The sequence below is a fragment of the Mustela lutreola genome, chromosome 8 (genome assembly GCF_030435805.1).
Source record: "Mustela lutreola isolate mMusLut2 chromosome 8, mMusLut2.pri, whole genome shotgun sequence".
Taxonomy (NCBI): domain Eukaryota; kingdom Metazoa; phylum Chordata; class Mammalia; order Carnivora; family Mustelidae; genus Mustela; species Mustela lutreola.
The window spans coordinates 80,032,121-80,056,458 of NC_081297.1; the positions used below are offsets into that span (position 1 = coordinate 80,032,121).

At 35.6% G+C, this 24,338-nt stretch overlaps 1 protein-coding gene across 10 annotated transcripts in view; it reads right to left on the reverse strand.

Annotated features, from left to right (window-relative positions):
• Positions 1-24,338, reverse strand: part of SOX5 (SRY-box transcription factor 5) — a 995,891-nt gene that overhangs the window by 211,551 nt on the left and 760,002 nt on the right. For all 10 annotated transcript variants that reach the window (XM_059185762.1, XM_059185763.1, XM_059185769.1 and 7 more), the window contains one exon: positions 9,318-9,404. In XM_059185762.1, coding sequence (XP_059041745.1) covers positions 9,318-9,404 — 87 coding nt within the window. The remainder of the gene's footprint in view (positions 1-9,317; positions 9,405-24,338) is intronic.

The window sequence follows — 24,338 nt, forward strand, 5'->3', positions numbered from 1 at the left end:
TTTTTCTTTTCAGTGTTCCAACATTCGTTGTTTATGCATCACACCCAGTGCTCCATGCAATACGTGCCCTCCTTAATACCCAGCACCAGGCTCACCCAACCCCCAATCCCTCTCTCCTCCCAAACCCTCAGTTTGTTTCTCAGAGTCAGAGGGATCCATTTAGAAAAGTAAATCAGATCATGTCACACACCTGTTTAAAGTCATTTCATAGCTTACACTGCACAGAGAATAAAATCCAAACTCGCTACCTTAACAAAACCCTGAATGATCTAGCTCCTATCTTCTCTGGTATCATCTCCTCCATTTCTCTTTTGTAAAAGTGCTTCAGACACCTGGTTCCTCCAGTACCAGTTTAAATGTGTTCAAGAGCATTTTGTAAAAGTTGTTCCCATATTAGAGTCTTTGCGCTCCAAGTGTTTTCCATGGGAAAGTCTTGTCCTAGATCAAGATTTCTCATCTTGGTTGGATTAGACAGTTCCTTTTCTGGGGACTGTGCTGAGCAGCATCTCTGGCTAGATGCTAGTAGCAGTTCCCACCTACTGGTAATAACCCAAAATGTTTCCAGACAACGCCAAATTTCCCCTGGTAGAGAACCCCCTCAAATGATGGACTTTTCTCTTTCATTCCTTTTGCATATACCCAAAGAGTTTGTTCTACGTCCCTCACACTATTCAAGGTGTTGGGGATACCACAGTGTCTAGGCCAGACAAAAATGTCTCTGCTTCAGAGACCTTACATTTAAACAGAAAAGACAGTAAATTATCACATCCAACCAGATAGTAATTTAGATGTCAACTCCTCAGACGGTCTCTCTTGAACAATGAAATTAAGGAAGCCACAATCTCACTTTCGGCCACATCATTTAATTTTTATTCTGTTCATAGTAGTTAACACCACATGCTGTATTTTATCAACATAGTCATTTAGTTACTGACTCTTCCATAGAGTACATGCTTTAGGATAGCAGAATACTAGTTTGTTTTGTTCAATGCTGGATGCCCATCATCTACAGAGTAATGCCTAGGACAAAGCAAACATTCCATCACAACTTGTTAAATAAATAAAGTAAACTTCATGAGAACAGAGAAAAGCCCTTGACTGACTGATAATATGCAATTCTATGCATAAGGAAAACCCTCATCAGGATGACTCAAACTGAAAATGGTCTTGAACACATTTAAAAATAATAATAAAAAAATCTGTGGAAGCTGACACTTCCCCAATATTGTTTTATTCCACTCAAATGAAATAGATACATGGTTTGAAATTAAATGATCCAAATCAAAGTAAATTGCTAGGCATTATTATCCAAATAAAGGAAAAGTAAGAGTAAACTTATTCAAGAAGAAGGGGAAAGGCCTAGAATTTTGAGACACTAAAAGTAAACTGGGGATTATGTTTCTTCCTTCAAAAATTTACCACAAATTTAATTCTTTGTTACAAAGCAACAGCCAATCTTTTCAGGGTTTTTTTTGTTTGTTTGTTTTTTCCCTTCAGCAATTGGTGTTAGACTATCAGTATTATAATTTGGATTCGACTTCATTTTATTTTATTTTTTAAAGATTTTATTTATTTATTTGACAGACAGAGATCACAGGTAGACAGAGTGGCGGGCAGAGAGAGAGGAGGAAGCAGGCTCCATGCTGAGCAGAGAGCCTGATGCAGGGCTTGATCCCAGAACCCTGGGATCATGACCCAAGCCGAAGGCAGAGGCTTTAACCCACTGAGCCACCCAAGTGCCCCTAAACTTTATTTTAATGGAAATATTGTTGTTCTCAACTGGTGCTCCACTTGAAGAATCTAAAAATCATTAGTTGTCCTGCCTTTAAAAATTCTGCCCAATGAAAGGGATTCTACTATACCATAAGCTTTAAAAGGGCAGAATCCTGTCTACTCTACTCACTACCATTCTGTCTCCAGAACATAGTACATAGAAAGACAGCACTATTTGTTAAATGAACTAAAAATATAATGAATTAAAAACTAACTTAATCTAAATGTACAACTAAAGCTTTTTTCAGTGACATTTTTTTTTTAAATTAACATATAATGTATTATTTGTTTCAGCAGTACAGGTCTGGGATTCATCAGTCTTCCATAATACCCAGGGCTCATTACAACATATACCCTCCCTAGTGTCCATCACTCTTATTGAACAAAAGAGAAAAGGCAGATTCCCTCATCAAAGGTATTAGTGGCATCATTCCAGTTCATTAAAGGAGTATTTGTTGGGTTAGCCAACTTATAAACATCTATGGTCTTTTTCATTAAGAACAAATTTAATCAAACTTTGATAAAATTTAACTACCTACCCTTTACTGCTACATAATACCCTGAGAGGTTAGAGTCAATTAAAATTATATAAGGAATACCATATTTATTACATGATGGAATAAAGTAACTGATATTCTACCTTACCCTGCCAATACTACACATATTCTTATCTTACAGATTTCTATAATTATTTTGAAAAAAAAAAAAAAAACAGTGGTTTTTGGTTTTTTGCTTCAATGATCTTAAAAAGAGGCCTTCAGCCTGGATTTCAATATATCTACTATAGGAAGCTTTCAGTTATAAGGCAACTGACATAATAATGAAATGGAACATTGACAAGTAGCTATGATCTTTACCATTGTTATCCTATGGCTGATGCTTTGCTTCTGAGATACTATAAACAAGATGTGTGCATTATCACTTTCGTAGTGAAAGAAGGGTTGTTCATGTTCCTTTTTTTTTTTTTTACTCTATACTATTTCTTATTATGAATATTTACCTTTTTTTAAAAATTTTATTTATTTATTTTACAGAGAGAGATCACAAGTAGACAGAGAAGCAGGCAGAGAGAGAGAGGGAAGCAGGCTCCCTGCTGAGCAGAGAGCCTGATGCAGGACTCGATCCCAGGACCCTGAGATCATGACCTGAAGCGAAGGCAGTGGCTTAACCCACTGAGCCATCCAGGCACCCTATGAATATTTACCTTTAATGGAAATTATAATTTTACAAACTTTCCCAAGATTATTCCATCCACCTCCTTGGATAGTGTATTTAAAATGTAAAAAAAAGGGCGCCTGGGTGGCTCAGTGGGTCAAAGCCTCTGCCTTCAGCCCAGGTCATGATCCCAGGGTCCTGGGATCCAGCCCCGCATCAGGCTCTCTGCTCAGTGCAGAGCCTGCTTCTCTCTCTCTCTCTCTCTCTCTCATTGCCTGCCTCTCTGCCTACTTGTGTTCTCTGTCAAATAAATAAATAAAATCTTTTAAAAAATAAAATAAAATGTAAAAAAAAAAACAGTTGTTGGGTGTTTCGTTGTTGTTTTGGTTGTTTTTTTTTTTAAGATTTTATTTATTTATTTGACAGAGAGAGACACAGCAATAGGGGAAACACAAGCAGGGGGAGTGGGAGAGGGAGAAGCAGGCTCCCTGCCGAGCAGGGAGGCTGATGTGGGACTCGATCCCAGGACCCTGGGATCATGAACTGAGTCGAAGACAAACGCTTAACAGACCAAGCAATTCAGGTGCCACCTGGGTTTTTTTGTTGTTGTTTAAATCACATTAACTTTGCCACATTTACAGACTTTAATGTAGTCAATAATAATCTTCTCAAAACAAGGCATTTTTATGGTCATCCTTTCATCGAGTAAAACTGGGTCCCAAACTTTGGGCCAATGGTAAATGAGTAGTATGCAAGGGAAAGGTAAATATATATATAAGCAAACAATACAAAACAGTGTGTGTGTGCTAAGGGACAGATCTAAGCACAGAACAGCATATCCTGACTGCATCTCAGAGGGCACTGCCTCCAGCTGTGTTGGGTCTGGAAATGTTTTCAAGTTTTAAAGGATTTTAGAGATCATCCATTCCAACCTTACTGAGGAGAGACTGCCAAGCACCATGCAAAGAGCACAGGCTTTGAAGACAGGCAGGATTAGGTTCACATCTTGACTCTGTCACAACTCAAGTATGTGGTTTTGGATAATTAATCTCTCCTCTCTCTCTCCCCCCCTGTCTCCACATCTTACTATGTAAACTGGGAATAAAATGTCTCTGTCCCAGTAATTTTGTAAGGAAAATGCTTACAAGGTGCCTGTACGTAAACGGGCATGTAATCAATAATAATCTGTAACTGTTTTTTAAATGAGCAGAGGAGGCAATAAACGAAAAAAGAGTTAAACTGATTTCCACAAGTCCTTGGAAGAATTGCGGCAACATGACACTAGTTTTGCTTTTTTTTGTTTTGTTTAGTTTTGTTTTATTACATCATGCTTCCCTAGGAAGAACAATGGAGTTTAAAAGAAGAGAGAGTTTCAGGTTAATTCCATCATCTAATAATTTGCACAATATAAGTTTTGGAGTCCATATCTACAAGAAAAAAAAATTATGGTTTTAAAATTATTTCAATTTTAGAATCTTCACATCCCTTGCACAAATGAATACTTATTAAATGAATGAACGTATTTTTAACCGAGAAAAAAATGTTGAGGAAGGCATATTTTCATTTTCACATACAGAATCAGATTTAATATGTAACAGCATCTGTTTAAAACATGCATTATTGGGGCTCCTGCCTAGCTCAGTTTGTTAAGCATCTGACTCTTGGTTTTGACTCAGGTCATGATCTCACCAGTCATGCAATGAGCCATTCGTTGGGCTCTGCTCAGTGGGGAATCTGCTTGAAGAACCTTTCTCTTTGCCCCTTTCCCTATTTGCTCTCTCTTTCTCTACAATAAAATAAATAAATCTTTTAAAAATTTAAAAATAAAAAATAAAACATGCATCATTAAGTACCTTCTTTGAAAGGTATGTAAAACTTCTTAATTCGTGGACTAGATCATCAATACAAAAATCAATGAGAGCCCGTGTCTGACCATTCTCTTTCCATCACTTACTATGTTTATACACTGGCATAAAGCCTCTGGCATTCTGGGACAGAGCAAGTCACTGATGGGCAGAAAAGAGAAAGCCACTATTTTGCTTTTACAGACCTTGCCAAACTTACTTTAAAAACCTTATATGCTGTGGACTGGTAGTCTTTCTCCGGTTCTCAAGAAGTATTTTATTTTATTTTTTTTTTAAGTGAACACATTACTCATAAGCAACCACAGAGGAACTATAAAACAAGCTTAGTAGATTAAAAACATTAAGCATTCACTTTATTTAGAAGTAAATGACTGTATGTTATGAACCTTCCTCACGGCTGACTCTTATAATGAACAAATTTCAGATGCAACAGTTCCCTCCAAAAGTAATCAACATTTCCAACCCCTTTACAAAAATGTGCAGACATATTTTTTAGGTTAAGGTGCAAATGAAATAAGTTACAAAGTTATTATTAGCAAAACCTGTGATTCTTAAATAGTTTTCTTGATCTTAAAAGAAAGGATTTAAAACAGCTTTCAAAGTGTTACAAACCCTTACATACCTAACCTGGGAGTTTAGTTTTCATGTTTCAAATTTAAAAATTCTAAGGATCCCTCACTAGATTTATTACCTGGGACCCGATTCTTATTCCAAGCCTGCTTGTTTACAAATTCTCTAATGTTATTTAAACAGGATTATCTCTTTCAAGCCACATACTGAATTCATATATCTCTTTTATCTCAAAATGTTATGTCACCTACCAGAGGATCTACTTTAACCCACATGTTGAATCTAAAAGCATGTATTTATCCTGAGTTCTAAGAGGCCAAAGTGTCACCGAATAGGTTATCTCCTCGAATCTATTACTGGCATTCTAGAGCGGTCCAGTGTTTGCCTTTATGTTCCATCTTCTAGAAAGAACAAAATGATAGCTTTTAAAAAAGCCAATTTTTTATTATACCAATTGCAGCTGGCATTTTTCTGAATACCGGATATAACGCTTTCCTGGCCTAAATCGATGCCTTCTGAGCATGGTGAGAAAGGGGCTTCCGGGGATACCAGTGGGAAAGAAACCAGGCTCTGAAGAATTCTTTCCATAAGGCAGGTGGGGAAACTGATCTGGCCTCACCTGAGGGACCTAGGGAGGAAAGCTTTTCTAACTTCACCAAGATAGAATTATTTGAGAGAATTCTGCATGCAGATTTTTGGGTCATAATTCTACAAAAAAAAAATTTAAGTCCATAAACTACAAACTCTGCAATGACTTTATTGAAAGGCAAATGATCTGTTTAGATGAGTCAAAGCTGCCATGGGTCCCCAGATACTGTGCTCAGGTGAGATGCCAAGGCAATGACCTTCAGTGTAATGGAACTTCATGCGAACTAAAACAACGTGTGACAGTCCCGGTTGCCAACGGGAGGGCAGGCATGGTTTTGTCCCCTTCTCAGGAGCTATGAGGCTCTAAGAGGTATTTCTTCACCTCTCACACAACCCTTACTCAGTGCTTCTGCTATAGGTAACAACAAAACATTCTGTAAGCGGACCAGTCGCACAAGATAGCTGACTGGTGAAGAAGAAAGAAATAATTTCTTCAGGCAGCTCATCAGTGGATACACATGTATTGATGGCTGACCAAACTTTTCAGCCAAAAGGTTTCATTTTGCAAAACTGGATCTGGTGTCTTTTTTGGATGTTCTTTAGAGGGTTGTCTCAAATGTAACTTTAAAACCTAATTACTTCACATTTCCAAAGTACCTGACCATAAAATGGCATAAATTCTAACAGGTGAAATAATCTAACATGAAAAATAAATTTATGCTCTCAGAAGTGGATGACCTTTACTAACCCACATTGTTTCTTGAAAAATGAGATTAACTTTAAGTGGCTACGACAACTATTTATGGAGAGCTAAAATATCCAAACCAAATGCTATTTATCTCCCTTATTTTTAAAAGTTTATCATTTTAACTTTTTAAACAGTAATAGCAAGAAACCCTTCTTTGAACTTTGCCAAACTACAGTATTAACTGTTGTCCAAATGCCCTGAAAGTTACTCACATGCAACAACTTGAAGCTAGTGCTTGGGAAGGTGCTCTGCCCTCACTTGTCTACAGGTTTAGATATTCAAGAATGAACGTGCTTATACTCGTGCACATGCACGCGCGCGCGCACACACACACACACACACACACAGTCATTCACTCACACATTTTCTGGAACTAATTAAAAGTTAAATCAAAACTGACCAGGGTAAAACTGACCAGAGGAGAAAAGTTTCAATTGACAAGACCTGGTAAATACTGTGAAGGCTGTACATGTCCTAACATATGCAAAGAGTCTAGTAAATATATTATTCTCAATTATCATTCATCATCTAATAGTTGAATAAGTTCGTATTTCCAGGTTTAAAAAAAAAATCACACTTATCTTTCCCTATCTCAACTCAAAACAGTTGAGCACATACAGGTGACTTACACCTTTATTCGCTTCATATTTGGAAAAAAAAAAAAAAGGCTGCAAAACAGCTAAACCATTGTTCTCACATAACTTCTGAGGTGGTATGAAAACCACATTCCTGGGCATGGCATAATCATAGTGTCTGACCCCCCAAGAACCATTAAGTCAAATTCATTTACCCCCAGAGGGCTACACACTATTGTATCCTTTCCACTTTCTCGCCACCTATGAACAATGGAGAGTAATTGCTACTGTCACGGGCAGTCAGTAGGAAAAGTAAGCCAGCGCTGTTTTCCCAGTTTTCTGCCAAACCTATCCAAGCACCTAATAACCATGCCCCCAACAGAAGAAAGATCCACAGTTGCTTTTTAAATGCATCAGAAAACAGCCTTCTGAACAGAACCAGAGGACAATAACCAAACTTGTGCTCTGAACGTGAAGCTTAAAAAACTCAAAATTAAAGACGGGACTTCTTTTGACCGTACTGCAGCTTCCTGAACTAACCCCACAGGCAAGCCTGAAAGGAGAGCGGAGCTGCTTTCCTCCAAGCTTATCATCACTGCTGGGGCTGCTTTTAAGTCTGACTTGTGAAGAAAACGAGGGAGGGAAAAATGTTTGTCCTCCAATGGAACGAGATCACAAGGCTTGGAACAGGCGGTCTTCTCTGCTCTACTCTCAGTTATCACCTAGGTCAGAGGAGAATAAAGACCCTTGGAGAGAACACATCTTGTATCTCGGGTGCAAATGGGTTAAAAAATCCAACATAATAATATAAAGTATCTGCTGCCTCGGAAGAGAAATTTCTCTGTTCTGTTTAAACTTGGTCTTCAAGCTCTTTAAGGCATATAAAGTACTATCTGTTTGAATTTGATTCCATTATAGATTTTGGTTACTGAATGTGTTCATTAGCACCATTCATTCTCTCACCACTAAGGCAAACTTCATAATAACCTGAATATATGCAAACTTCAAACAGAATGGATGAAAAGTGAAAGGCTCAGTCCAGCATTTTCTGGAAGTTTCCAAACGCTGGGATGCTAGTGTCCTGCCTTTCGGCAGAAAGCTCCAGTATAGTAGAGCCATAATAAGAAAGACAATCGCCTTTTTCATCAGGAGAACACGTGCCCATACATACATATGCAAAAAAGTTATTTATACACATATTTCTACATGTATATTAATATAAATCTGGTGATATTTTAAATATATTCAGCTTCTACCAAAAAATATAGAGTAATATATAACTAAATATTTTAATATTGATGAATAAGTATTTTTTTCTCAAAATCAATCCTTTAGAACTCAGAATCAAGCATGCTATTGGCAACAAATAGAAAACTATAGACTGCCTACTACGCTTTGAGAAAACACACTAAAATGAACTGAAATGACCATTTATCTCTATTTTTTATATGAGAACTTAAACTCTCTCTCACTGTAATTAGTAAAAGTTTATTAAGATATGAATATTCAGTATGACAAAGTCCACATAGACTTTTCCTCTTAGTTGTATGTAGTGTTGAATTCAAATAAAACAAAACCAAAAATGTTGCTCTCGTTAGTAAAAAACAATGTTTTATGAAGCTTTCCCCATTCATCATTTCTAGTTTTAAAGGTAGATTATGTACTTTCACACTTCTAATATGTAAAATGCATAAAATCATCTCATAATGGGCAGTTTTTAACCCTGATAGAAATACATTCTTACTTAACAAGGTAAATCATTTAAATTTTTTTTTTAAATGATGAAAACCAAAGCCTTTTGAAGATACAATGGGGATGATTCTATTAAACTGACATTCCATTTGTCTAATAAGGCACAAACAAAGAGAAAACAAGAACCCTGATAGATCCACTTTCAAGCTAGAAAAAAGAAACACCAAAGACAGAGAATGCATGGAGCAAGAGGGGGATGCGGGGGGGAGGGAGCACTGTATCACCGTTATATTTCAAAACATAATCTTCATTTTTGTACATTTCACATCCAAATAATTTCAGATACATTACCTTTTATTTCACCAAAGTTCCCTGATCCCATTGCAAGAAGTTTGTCTTTCCAGTCCTTTGAGAGTAGCTTTTCAATACTGGGGGTTTCTAAGTAAAGGGGAAAAAAAAAATGTAAGCAAATCAACATGACTATCTTTATAATGCAGCTCATTAAAAGTCTATCTGCTAAAAATAAGGCCATCCCTATCCGGGCCCCAGTTCATAATGACTTCATCAACAAACTGATAACAGGGGGGGAAAAAAATGTGTTTTGTCACCTGCTGTTTCAAAATCATTAGCTTTTTCCTCTTGCGGAACAAAGCCGTACTAATTCTTTATGACAATGGGTACATATAAACCTGCAGTTCATTGTTTTTCAATTTGGTGAACAAATTCCTGCTATAATAGATGCTTGTCAATTTCAGGGTGTTAGTGTGCAGTCAAAAAATAATTATGTTGATAAAATGCAGAGCAAAAAAAAAGGCAAAGAATTAGCTCTTAAATCTGCTACATGTAATTATATCCCTCTGTGTGTTTACAATTACATCCACTTTATAATATGTGTTTAACATCGTATGGTGGTAAGCACACTGTGGAAAGATTTGCCAGTACCGTGAACACTAAAAAAAAAAAAAAAGAAGAAGTTGGTATTAAAGAAGCTTTACAAAGATTGCAAAATCTAGAAAAATGAGTAATGCATTTAATGGAAACCTATTATTTGCTTATTTCAGATTTGTCTCACATTCTTTTAAAATGCCCAGTACTGAGACAAGGCACATATATTTTAAAGAGCAAGGTTATGCTTTAGTCTGATATTTGTTTCTATACATCACATGGTTTTTGACCTCTTCTTTTGTGTTGAATTTTAATGTATAAGTAAACATAAATGCTAATAAAACTCCCAAACATTAAACTCAATTCCAAACAATATAATTGTATATTCTTGTCAGCGTTTAGATGGGTACACAATTACAATGGCTTTCAATCCCACGATTAGCACTGCATTCAGTGAGAAAATGGAGTGTACTAAAAGATAAGTGTCCCAGTATGCTCCATCTAAATAACAATACCCACACTTATTATCTGGATCTAAGACATACCCTGCCATTCTCCACATTGGTGTTTATGTGTATTTGTGTTTGTTCCGACATTTGTTTACCCCCTACTAGGAGCATAAAGGGAGTACATGTTAACTTATCAAAGGGACCGTCTGGCCTAGAGACCATAAGATTATTAGAAACTGGTTCATTTTCCCCACAGTGAAATGCATTTTAAGGCATCATCATCATCTTTGGCTAATGCTATCTACTTCTCAGTCCTCCATCTCACAGCCATTGGCTGTCAGAGTCACAAAGCCCATGTGGAGTTTTCGACAAAGTGGAGGTGAAATTTCCTTGGAAAAACGATGACAATATGGATTTTTTTTTTCAGATGTCAAAAACTTCTGGAAAATAAAATGGTGAAGGGCTCTGAGTGGTTAGTGCTTCACATAGTCTGCAGTCTATACATATGGTGCATACACACACACACACAAACACACACCACTACCACAATTACTGTGTACACATTTACTATGCAATTTACTACAGAATGTGTAAGATGGTTTTTTTTCCCTTTGTTACGAGGTATCTCCATTTCTTATATTTTAAGGAAGACAGATCTTAAGAAGTTACTTTTTCTTAAAATCTCTCTTTCTGTACCATAGTGGTTTTAAAAATGGTAATGACAACTCTGAGAAATAAAACGGCTTAAATCTCTTACTGTAATCAATATTTCTGTTCATTGAGGCCTTAAAAGTAACTTTAAAACACTTCTACACGGATTTCCAATGTTTCTACATTCTCAGTAAACGCTTCATGAGTGAAATCATTTTTTAAACCTTATCAGAGTAGGTCAAACAAACACCACTGTTTCTTTTTTCCAGCACTCCACAAAAATTCTTGAGTAGCATGTAAACAGGGCACAGCCAATACGGTATTTGCAATAGAGTACTGTCAGTCATTAAAAGCTAACAAACCTTTGCAAAGCAGGAATGCAGCAATAGAAATCCATTGTGCACTAACAATGGGCCCCTGAACCTCCCGGCACCAAAAGCAGACCATTTTACTTTTAAGGCTATTGTCTGCAAAGTCCATGACAAAGCTTTTCCCCTGCAGCTAGACAAAATATTCACTGTAGTGTGCTCATAAAGAAACAGAAGTCTTCTGTCTAAGTTGCAGAGTTAAAGTAACAGCCGCCAGAATTCCGAAACCTGCAGAACATTCCTGGCCTCTTTATTAACTTACATAAAGATAGAAGGCTCCATCCAATACAGAGCCACTTTTTTTCTTCTTTTTCAAGTACCTGACTTGTACTACAGAAAAATCAAATAATTTGGAAGATGTAACCCAGGGATGTCATGTCTGTGGATGAAGAAAGACACTAATATTTGCAACTTGGATGAGGTATATGTTTTAAATGCAGATTCAAGAAACATTTATTGATCAGCCTACGTGCCAGGAACTGTGTTAGATGCTTTTTCCTGTCGGTAGTCTCTCATTTAACATAACGGATACCTGAAGATTCAGATTGTGTTACTACATCCACCACACAAGTTAAGAACAAAAGCAGAAAAAAAAAAGGGACTTGTCTGAGGTCTTACAAAATGTAATGAGCAGAGCTAACTTTTTGAAGTAAGATTTTGTTTTTTGTTTTGTTTTGTTTTATTTTGCCTACAAATTCCAAACTCTCTTGTCAACAATGAAATGATAATGATAGCTACTATTTTGAGGGCTAAGTGCTAAGCAGTGTACCAGGTCCTTTACATGTGGTATCTCAAACTTCTCATAATAATCTTCTGAATTAGGTATTGGTGCATTTGTTTACCACTTAAGAAACCAAAGCTTAGGGAAATATCTAATTCAGAAGATTATTTTGAGAAGTTGCTCATAGGGAGCTAAGTTCAACCTAGTGGATCCCAAAGTCAGGGGGACCAAAAGCATATCATTTCACCCACTTCACCTCTTTATCTGAACTACTATAAAATAAAGAGCTTGAAGGGAATCCACATGCAGTATTCCTCCAAAGGCTACTGTCTCCATTGGTCTTTCATGAAGAGGCGGTTAAGAAATGATTTCACCAAGGATGCTAATGAAGACGGTTAACGATGAGGTCACAAACGTCATAATGAACACAGGGGATGCACAGTACCAATGACTGAATTTCTCTGAAAATATAAATGACTAGAGAATATAAATGACAAGAACTGTAAAAGACCAAATGGCAAAATCCCAATATTTATAATACACCTGTTCATTAAATGTGTGAATGTGATAAGAGTGAAATTTGACACAATTATGTAAGTGTTGCTTCAGTATTTATGGACTAAAAAAGATAGTAGTTATCTGTTAAATATTCCATTTTCTAAAAGGAGATTTTTTTTTTTTTTTAATACTTGTAGAATTGTATTTTATACTGTGAGTAGGTATAGTATGTTTGTGGACATACTTATTTTCCAGAAGTTCAAATTCTGGATTATCCATCATTTTCACATTAAGATGTGCCACAGTTTTATTAAGCACCTTTAAAGATTTTCCTGAGACCAACATTGAAGTATTGCAACTACCGTCAAAATGAAAACTAGTGTTCCCTATATTAAAATAAGAGTGAGACATAATAGTACCTCTTATTAGTTGCATAGTATTTCAGTTTATATAATGCTGTCAGATACAACAGGATTGTCAATGGTATGCATTGTTATTACACCCATTTTGCAGATGAGAAAACTAAGGCGCAGAAAGATGCTCTTCCCAGCATCACCTAGCTAGAGAATAGAACAGAGGGAATACAAAGCAAGGGCTTTTTAATTCAGGGATCTCTTCCTTTAAGGGAAAGATATATGTGTGTACATATTTAAAAAAATTTTTTTAAATGGTAAGAAATAAGCTATAAGATAAATTAGAGGGTGATGACAGATATCCTAATCAGTCAATCCATTAATATTAAGATGACTCTAATTGGATTACTTTTGTCTCTTTATGCTATCAGGACCCTTTTGATATGTTTGTGTGATTTTCCTTCCTCACCCTTGCCTCTTTTGCTCACATATGTTTCTTCACATCAATGCCTATGGCAATCCCCACCAGTGAATGGCCCCCCCAACTGTGCCAGCCATTGTTACAACAGCATCCTGCCTCTTTAGGGCCTGTTCATTCCCTATAACTCTCGCTCCTTTTCCCCTCAGTGCCAAACACTCTTAAGACTGACTCCCTCATCTGGAACAATGAGATCTAGAGACTCATGCCAACATATTGTAATTCTCCAACAAGCTGCCAGTGCCAAGAATTAAACCACATTCGCTCCAGTGCGGTAGCTTTACACACAAGCTCAGGGTTTTGCTTTGTGTTTATGTAGGTTTTCTCCCTTAATCTCCCTTGAGCTGCAGTGGCAGAGCTCATTGAAAAATCGAACAAGGAAAAAATATGTATGTGTAATAATTTGATTTTTTAAACAAAGTCCCCGGAGTTAGTTCTTACCAAATCTACCACTGTTTAAACTTGAATTTTGTAGTTTAACCTAAACTGTGTTATTCCTGACACGTGATAGGGTGTACGTTTAGGGATGGGAGTTGTGTTTTGGGAGGAACAACAGTATGTCTAAACTTCAAACTACAGCAATACCTCTTCAAAGTCAAGAAGTAAAAGCATATGTCAATTATTCACATCATAGAATCAGAATTTTATTCTTGTAGAGATCTTTAGATATCATTTAGATAAGCATTTCATCAAAGTAAATAAAAGACACTGGACATAAATGGAACACAAATCATTTGGTTACTTAAAACCAAAACAAACAAAATAAGCATTCCATTGTCATGTTAGTCTAATTACATTCCACAAATTTACATTTCACTTCTACAAGATTTAGAACTGTTTATGGGCTAAGAGACCATCAATCATTAAGTGAATTATGGATTATATAGTGTTATTTAAATATCTGACCAAGGAAATCAGTGTTGGGAGATGACTGTTTTGCTCAGTACAATTTGGGTTATAGTCTAGAACAAATTCTTCATTTTATGGACTGAAATTGTAAACTAAGGTTAAAATATGCCCAAGATCATAAATCTAATTAATGATGAAGGTAGGACCTGAAGCCTAATTCCTAGCTCAGTGTTCTTTTCAATATGCCACACACAGTAACAAGTTCTTTTAACAGTCAAACTTTTAAAAAATGAAATGTTAGTCCAGTTTTATTCGCCTCATCTAGTTTTAAACAATTATTACATGAGAGTAGATCTGGGCAACTCATCTCTGTTTGAATTGGGTGTTGTTAACTCAGTATTCTCCCTTTGCAAGCTTTCACTTGATGACCAACATAAAGCTGAAAAATAAACCAAGTTAGAACACTTGGCCAAATACATTTTTCTTCAAAAAGCAATTACAATTCAATGCGTTGCCATTTAATTATTCAATTACCGATAGGAAGATTGTTTTTGAGGGGGAAGATTGGGCTACATCTAGAAATCATATATCTGTAACAGTTTAATTCATGTTGATGATATGCACAGGCCTAGGCAACATTTTGGGGCAAATACTAAACAATGTAATGTTAGTAATATAAAACTTTTATATATCTGAAAAGTTATTTGTCCACCCACCAAAGACCACTGGGCTTTGTAACATTCCCATTTGCCAAGCACTACAGCTAGTCTGCCACAGAAAATGTCAGCTTCTTCTAGGAAACATTAAAAAATAATACATACCACAACACACAAGAGGAACACATCTGAAATTCCAAAGCATTAGAATTTCAATAAGCCTCATTTTTATATGTAATTATCCTAAAGTGAATTAAGCTCTACAAATACTTTACTTTTAGTGGTGCCAAAATAATTGTTTGTTTCCACTTGAAAGTTAATAAGAGCTTGTTAACAGAAAGGGGAAAAAAAAATTTGGCCTGCTGACTCAAGTTTTAAAATGTTTAATGTGCAATCAATTTTTGGAATATTGCAATATTTAAATCAACAGTTACAAACTTAAATTTTCTTACTGCACAAGCTGAAACTATTAACACACCTGTCCAGTTATATTGAATCTTATACCATATTTTAAAGGAATATTTTTTCACCACGATTAAACATGTCATAATCAATATGATAGAATTGCTACATCTCAATAACTTTGGGTATATTCCTCACAAGATGGCTCTATATTCTCTACATTAAAAAAAATCATTAAAAGAGAGACTTAGGAGACTATATGATTTTATTTACTCTATCACTCAGAAAATTAAGTATACTTTGACGCAACACTATGTTTTATCTTAGTTTCAAAATTTAGATCCCAGCAAAAAATAACATTAACTAATTTAGAGGCAGCATTTTATTTTTTTTTATTTTATTTTTTTTAAAAGATTTTATTTATTTATTTGACAGAGATCACAAGTAGGCTGAGAGAGAGTGAGAGAGGGAAGCAGGCTCCCCGCTGAGCAGAGAGCCCGATGTGGGATTCGATCCCAGGACCCTGAGATCACGACTTGAGCCTAAGGCAGCGGCCCAACCCACCGAGCCACCCAGGCGCCCCTAGAGGCCAGCAGTTTAAAAAAGAGCTGCAAAGAGGTATTCCTCATGCACAAAATTTCACTAATGTTGTGATGCTGAACATTAAAAAAGCCTCAAAAAAAAAAAAACCTCAATATCATACAACATGACTCCATCACTCACTAGTTTTGTAACCTTTGGCAAGTAGTTTAACCTCGCTATGCTTCAAATGACTCCTCTGTAAATGGGAATAACTGCACTTACCACATAGGATTGTCAAAATAACTAAATGAGATAATTTATGTAAAGCTCTTAAAACACCACTGGGCACACAGTAACACTTAAAAATGTTACTAGCCTCTCTGCCTACTTGTAATCTCTCTCTGTCAAATAAATAAATAAATAAATAAAATTTAAAAAAAAAAAAATGTTACTAGCATTACAACTGCAACTTAATATATGACCACCCGAAAGAACTGCTCCAAAAAGCAAATGAAATATATATACATATGCTTAATTTTGCACATCACTAAAACAACCCAGAATTCAAAAACCTCACCAAAGGATGATAGTTCTGTCTCTACGTTTTTATGGTAATGACCCATAACCCTTAGTTTCACTGATTATCTACCATCCCTATGAATTTTTGAATTGGTTCAGCCAATAAAGATGATACAGAATAAGGCATAGTATCATGAGGGAAAAGGGATATTGTTACTTCTGTGAGGTTCATGTATGAACTGTCCCAAAACAGCACAGATATACAAAAATACTCAACTAATCTTTGCCTGATTTTTTTTTTTTTTTTGGACAGGTTGTCTTTCTAACTTTCCATAGGTCCTATTACATCCTCAAAAATGGCTAAAGCTTTTAAGCCAGTGCTGTTGACAAGTGAAAGGGAAGGACAAATAGCTTTGTAGTGCTCTTTTCCCAGGGTCACTCAACCAGCAGTAACAGTTATTATTTTTATTTATTAGCACTGTAGCCCTGTCCTCTATCATGGCTAACTCACCCCAACCCCCATGACAGCAAAAGCATTTTAACTTTCAATAAAAATGAGAGAGTGCCATACTCCTGTGTAAGGCTCTTTCAGCAAAGTGCACAGCTAATGAATATTGTCCATTTGTATCCAAATAATTTATGATGTCAGCAAAGTGTGGGTGGGGAAACATGAATTGTAGTCATTCATTACAATAGGAGGGGTGACAGTGGAGGGTAGGAGGAAGCCAGGGGCTACTACCAAGGCAAGAGGGGTAGAATAGAAAAGCAAAAGTAATGTGATAGAAAGAAATTTGAGAGGAAGATGTTCCTGATTGTATGTATCAGTAATAGTCAACTTAAAAAGTTAAAGCATTCCCCCACCCAAAATTTTTCCTGACTACATATTTCTATTTTATTCCCCAAATAACCAACTTTCTTAGATGCCTATTACAACAAAACTTACTCTTCATAAGTTTTTTTTTAATTTTTTATTTATTTTACTCTCCATAAATTTTATATGAAATACTATTTTCTCAACTGTGGATATGTGAGATAGAGAAAGAAAGAAAAATAGAAGACAAACTGTAAGAAATAAGTCATTACAAAAGGTATATGAGAATGAGAGACATATTTAACACAAAGTCTTAGTTTCACAAGATAAATTTACAAACAGGAGTTTAAGATAGCTTAAACATATCGTAGTTTAGTAAAGATAAAAATGCATGGCTTTAAGCAAATTATATATGCCTACTGATATATTTAAGAAAAGAATTACCTAAATATGTGTTTGAATTATAAATGAAGCAATTATCCTACTATAAAAGATTGTATTCACGTAATCATCCATTTAATTAGATATCTAAGACCATGATGAGAATGAAAATTAATGATTGTATTTGTACAATTTTGTTGTTGTTGTTGTTAAAAATTGTGGAAGTGGGCGATAGGAATGATAAAGGAGATACAAAAAAGCATAGAAATAGAAAACCACTTAACATACATTAGAATAAGAATTCCAATACTTTAAAAATATGACAGAATGTTTTACCACTGGAAGTGAGAATTAAAGCGCATACAGCCTGATGCTAACCCACTACACATCCTGAATCTTCCCTATCACAACATATGTGAAAACAAATCGCAATCTCGGCTTGCCAGATGCCTGAAAAGATATGAACAATAAAAACTGACATGATTCATATAATAAATCAGAGATTGTGATATGCAGGTAGTTGAACAGTTGAGCTGAAAAGCTACTTACAATTCAAATTATATTTTTATGTTCTAATACATTGCACCGGATTTTAAAATTAAGAAAAATATCCCCTGATTTGCTTAAAATCATATATCTAAATTTGCACATATCCTTCTCCACCGAAGTAGTCCATCTGCCTTAACAACTTGTTATATTTGGTCTCTCGTAACCTTTCATGGATTTTGGATCGCGTCATTTTTAGAGTAATTTTAGATTAGAAAATACAATACTTTTATTTCCAAAATGGCATTTAATGTTCACAAGCTTAGACACTAATCAACAACAAAAGCTACAGTCTTGCATTAGCTATGATATGGCTTGACCCCATCCCCCTCACCACCCCCGAATGCAGAAGAGCCAAACATCAACCTGTAAGAGTCCCCTTTAAGAAACATTTTCGTTTAAGGAAGAACAAGTGGGGGAGAAAAAGGACAAAAAGGAAGCAAACAAAAAAGATACAAGTCTGGATAAATAGATAAAGGGAAAAGCATAGTTTATTTTTCATTTTTCCTGTATCACCGGAGACTTGGCGCTCTCAATGTCAAAAGTCAGTGGGTATAAAAGTGGGCTTAGAGAATCTATTGGTATATTCTTTTAATTTCTTAACTGAAGGAATGTACAAAATGATTACCTTTGCTTTTAGCAGCATAATGTACTATTACAGCTATCAGACTACTTTTAAAAAATCGGATACTGCCCTTTCCATTATTTTGCATAGTTCACACACGTGGATACACACAGAAGATCAGGAGGCATTATACTCTATTCATTTATTCATTTACTTAACAATCATCTATTAAGCTACTACTCTGGCACAGTGATAGGCACTAAGACGTGGCCTCCACACTTCAAAAAATTCACTATCTCCTGGGATGGATGGATAGACTAACAGTGACCAGACTCAAATTGCTATGGTGTCACTGCGTTTCTCTTTTGTTGTTTCATTTACTGAAGTAAAAACAAGGAGACCATGCCTTATTTTAATTATTAAGCTAATGAATGGCAAATAAAATGTGCTGAGAGACTTTTTCCTAAACGCTACTTTTGTAGTATTACCATAAAGAGTTCAAATATAGTCTGATTATCAATCAAACCAGCTATAAAAAAAAAGTCTACTAAGCAATACTTTCCAAAAATACGGCCAATTTCTCATCTTGTCTGTAATTAGGAAAATAATATGAATTAAGTCACACTATCAATATAAAGTTAAATTAAAAGATAAGTTTATGAGTAAGCATAGTAGAATGGATTAATTCAACAAAGAATAGATACTGTATATTTTTGCAGGCATGGGGATATTAGCAGGAGCAAAACAGAAGTGGACCCTATCCCCTTAAAGTTCATAGTCATTGGGAAACTTCTTTAAATGGAAAAATTCCAGGGCTATTCGAGAGTCTGGCTTTTTCTGCTCTGGTTGAATCCCAGGAATCTGCACTCTCCTAACACCACTTTCCTAATACCTGAGGTAATTTTTTGATGAGAAAACCAATTTGGGGTATAACAATATGGATAAAGACATTCTATTACATTTTCAGAAACTTGAAAACTTTTTTCAAGTGGTTAAGATATGAAGTAGAATACATTGAATTCTTCTTACGAAAAGGTAAAAGAATTTTACTAAAAGTGTCATTTGAGTAATAATTTTAACATCAGCAACAAAAAAAAATTCAAATACATTCCAATAGTTTTCTATTTCACAACTCAATGAGATACAGTAATTCAAAGGGGAAAAAAGGTCACAGTAAAATGCAATAATGAAATACCAGGAGCTAATATATGCTTTATTTATTAAAAAGAGGGAAAATAGGGGCACCTGGCTGGCTCAGTGGGTTAAGCCTCTGCCTTCGGCTCAGGTCATGATCTCAGGGTCCTGGGACTGAGCTCCGCATCAGGCTCTCTGCTCAGCGGAGAACCCGCTTCCTCCTCCTTTCTCTCTCTCTCTACCTGCCTCTCTGCCTACTTGTGATCTTTGTCAAATAATTAAATAAAATCTTAAAGGGGGGGGATAAGGAATTATTATTACTGGAGTATTGGGAACAAAAATTTTGTTTAAAAATCTTAAGGGATCATTAATCATGTGACCACATGCATATTCATGTATGTATATCCTTTAAATAATGTACTACACACATAATAAGAGAGGTACCTATGTTTATGCAAGCAGCGAAGAAAAAAGAGAAGCTCCTAAGATGTCAGCTAAATGACAAGGGCATCCTCTTTTCATGGTTGAGAACTAAGGTTCAGAGAAGAATAGTAGATTAACATTGCAAGCAATATGGTAAACCAGAGAAGAATGAGTGGGATAGTACCCCGATTATTCATTTAAGGGAATGGGAGGACAACAAATTATTAATACTAGAAAGGATGTTAATGGTAGAAAGGAAAATAATCTCTACCTTGAATATAATTAATAGGAATTTCTATAGCACAGAAGCACTGCTGTTTATTTTTCTACATTCTTTTTTCTAAAGATTTTATTTATTTATTTGTCAGAGAAAGAGAGAGCCAAGCAGGGGGAGCAGCAGAGGGAGAGGGAGAAGCAGACTCCCCACTGAGCAAGGAGCCTATGTGGGGCTTCATCCCAGGACCCAGGGATCTCAACCTGAGCTGAAGACAGCCACTTAAGCCACTGAGCCACCCAGGCACCCTTTTCAGTATATTAAAAACAACAATCTATAGCATCTATAGAATCATGTCTCAAATCTAATAACTGAGAGGAAAACATTTAGGACAGAGAAATATCTAGGGAGAGAGAATAGAATAGAAAAGAGAGATCTATTGAATACCCCCTTCTTTCTCTTACACTTAGCCTTCCTGAAGTAATCATTGAACAACTTAACTCCCATGTATGTAATAAACAAGAGACAGAAATATATATCCCTTAAATCTTTCTCTTTCACATACACATATATTTAATATCAAATTTATGATATTAAATTATCTTGTAGATATCTCATCAGAAATGTACCCGAAGAGAAACAGTGGGGGTGGGAAGGACTCACGGGCTATGATGTGTATCCCATGTTTTCCTAATGATCCACTGATTTAATAGAATAAAATTAAGAGATGGAGGGGGAAAAAACTTATTTAGAACAGCCTCGGGATTTTAGTGAAGTACAATGAAATGGCAGCAATTAAAAAATTAAGATATAGGTCAATATTTCATCCCAAAGGATGGATGAATCCAGTAAAGTGACCACCCAATTTTCTAACCTGAGGGTCAGAGAGCAAGTTTTTACAAAACTGGGAATGGTCTTTCAAAAGCCACCGAAGTCTGTGTTGCTCAGGTCAGAAATTCAAAAGTGTTCATATCTCTGGGAATTTTCTCTGAGGGACATGAAAACTCCAGGAAGCTGCTATCTCATTTTTCACAAAAAGGTCCAGAGTGTGTTTAAGTCCTACAGGGTCCCTGTTACAGGACATCAGATCTCCCATCCAAAGTGAACACCAGAATGAATCCTGAAGATGGTTACAAAAAGCCTTCACTGCCCTCAACTATTCGGAGAAATCTTGTAATTCCTCTGGGAAGAAGATTCACATAAAACATTGTGAACAATGATGACAAATTAGAAACACATATTTAATCATTTTTATGAATTAAAAGTGATTCAATAATAGTAGTTGAGATCTTCAGTTGAATTATAAGCATAATAAATAAATCATTCCAAGTATTGTAGTTGTCTATAATCCTATTTGCTGAAGGCAAATAATTTACTACAAGAAATTGTGTAAACTAAACTTGTGTTTGCAGTAAATTTGTAACAATCAAGACTGATCTTTATTATTTCAAACAGGTTAATGTTAAAAGGTGCATTATGTACTTAACATTTATGCTCATGAAATTAAAAAAAATATATATATATATATAGTGTTCCATTTCTAAAGAGAGAAAGAAAAAACATCATTGTTCCATGGCAGCTACCAAAGAATGAAAAATTACTTTGATGAGGGGATTAAATTCTTTATAAGAATATTTCCAAAATTTTTAAATTACATTAAAGTAGATACATAATCTAACAGGTTTCCCAATTATACAGTAGGTGTCGATTTATTATTCCGGTCCAGAGTTCAAGATGTAAAACCTGGGTTATTTATTTCTCTCTTTTCTTCTCAGCAAATTGTGCAGATTATAGCGCAGCACCCTCAAAATTATAAAGCAGCAAAGCCAAATCTCAAAACATGTGAAGAGTTCCGTGCCAAACGGAACTGTGTAAAAACTAAAACCCAACACCTTTAAAAAACTTGATTTGAGCTTAATCGAAACTCTTGTTTTCATACATATTTCAGCCTTTCTGTGTATTTTTATCTTTTTCTCTTTTTTTCTTTTCCTTTTTTTTTTTTTTTTTTTTTTTTGTCGTGACACATTAAGTGCCTAAAAAATAATGATCAGTGAGGTTTCACAGCATGGAGGGGAAAAATAATAGGGAAAAAAAAAGTTTATTCCACACTATTTGAATTACATTTAGGTAGTTCTCAATGGGGCCACTACCAAATCCTTTAAGCCCACCAGCCTCTTACCTACATTAAATTAATGAGGCATCTCAGCCATTCATTCTTCACCGGCAGCTCTAGACTCTCCAGTTGGACACCTACAATTTACTAAATTACAAACAGTGACCTAGGGGAGACATCTGTTTGTTATATACAATATTGCATTATAATCTAAACGAAAAGAATATTTGGAGATTAAGATGATAAGATATATGTTGAATTACATTCTCTGGGGTTAATAGGGGCCGGTCTATGATTCTGTGATCTCTTTTCCCATACAAGTTCCTATTTTCCCATCAGGAAGCAAAGGCCTCCACAGATCAACATTATGAAATACAAAACTTACGAACAACCCAAGACTAAGAGGTCTCTATTATGCCATGATACTCACTACTGCCATACAATACTTTTATTAAGCCTCAAATACATTAAGCTTGATTATAATCAAATTTTTTATAATACCATCTTCTTACTAATGCTCATAACACTCGGCTCCCAGGGATGTACTTATAATGAGATGGCCAGGTGTATTTTCCATTAAATGCCTCTGTTGGAGTTTCTATAGTGCTTTTTCTCATATATTTCAAGTTAAATGCTCCTCTATTTTTATGTTTGCTTCACAATAGCCAGTCCCTTTTCAGTGATTAATTTTCTATTCAAAAACAATTTGCTTCTTTTTCCTTTGTCCTGTCATGGTTTCAGAACAACGTCTTTCCTTTTCCCTCGTCCACTGCAGAAACCTCCCCTCCTCCACCTCTCCCTCCACCACTACCTTCTAGACTCCAACTTCTTTTTAGTGACATATAGTCCCAAATATTTAGGTGCTCCCCCGCTCCCAGCAGGAGCCTACTCAATTAACAAAAACAAAGCCCTGAATGATCAAGGCTCTAACCAAGCCAAGAAGTACTGTGGCCATTTATATTATATGACCTCAGCAGTCTCTTGATTGAATTGCAACCCAGCATTAAATCAAACACTATGTGTTGTGTGTGTGATTTTATAAATGCTGGGTGTGTGGGGTGGAATCAGAGAGGTGAGAGGGGTGGCAAAGTGATTATAAATACTCTCAGAAAAAAAAAATCGCAATTTAGAATGTATTTTTTTCCTTTTTTTTCTGTTTTTTAACGTGCTCTTTACTTTGTTTTGGAACTAAGATACACTTTGTGAACTGCTCTGAACTAGTCTTCCACGGCATGTTTAAACAACAGAAATAATGGAAGCATAATTGATTGCAGCTGGGAACTGTCACCCTATCAGCAAGCAGCACCTAACTGGCAAATACTGCAAGCTCGTTACAGATTCCTTTATGAATTGGGCAGTGTACGAAGACTGGGCATTCTTTATACCACACACTCAAATCAAAATCTTCACTGATTTATTTCTCAAATTTTACTAGACTAGCAACAGTGAGTGGTGAGTCTGTTGGCTTCTCTCCAGTGTGTTTGGGCAGAGAAGGTAGTAGGGTCTTTGTTTTCATAAAGTTAAACTCGTAACAGGTTTATAAACATGCTATATCTTTCAGTCATGGGGGAGATATTCAGTAAAAACAAACTTCTCAGTACATGAAGGTTCACAGGAGAGAGGAGGAGAAGTAAAAATATCCAGAAACCCATTTTTGTGATTCCAATTACTATAAATTTATCCATATATATCATATTCTAATCAAGAACTACCAAGATTCAATTCTTATCTAGAAGCAGGCTTTTAAAGCACTCTTTCAGTTGATTTACTTCACTCAGACTTTCCCCAAAAAGGAGCAAAGAAAAAAAAAAAGAAAAAATGAAAAAAAAAAAAA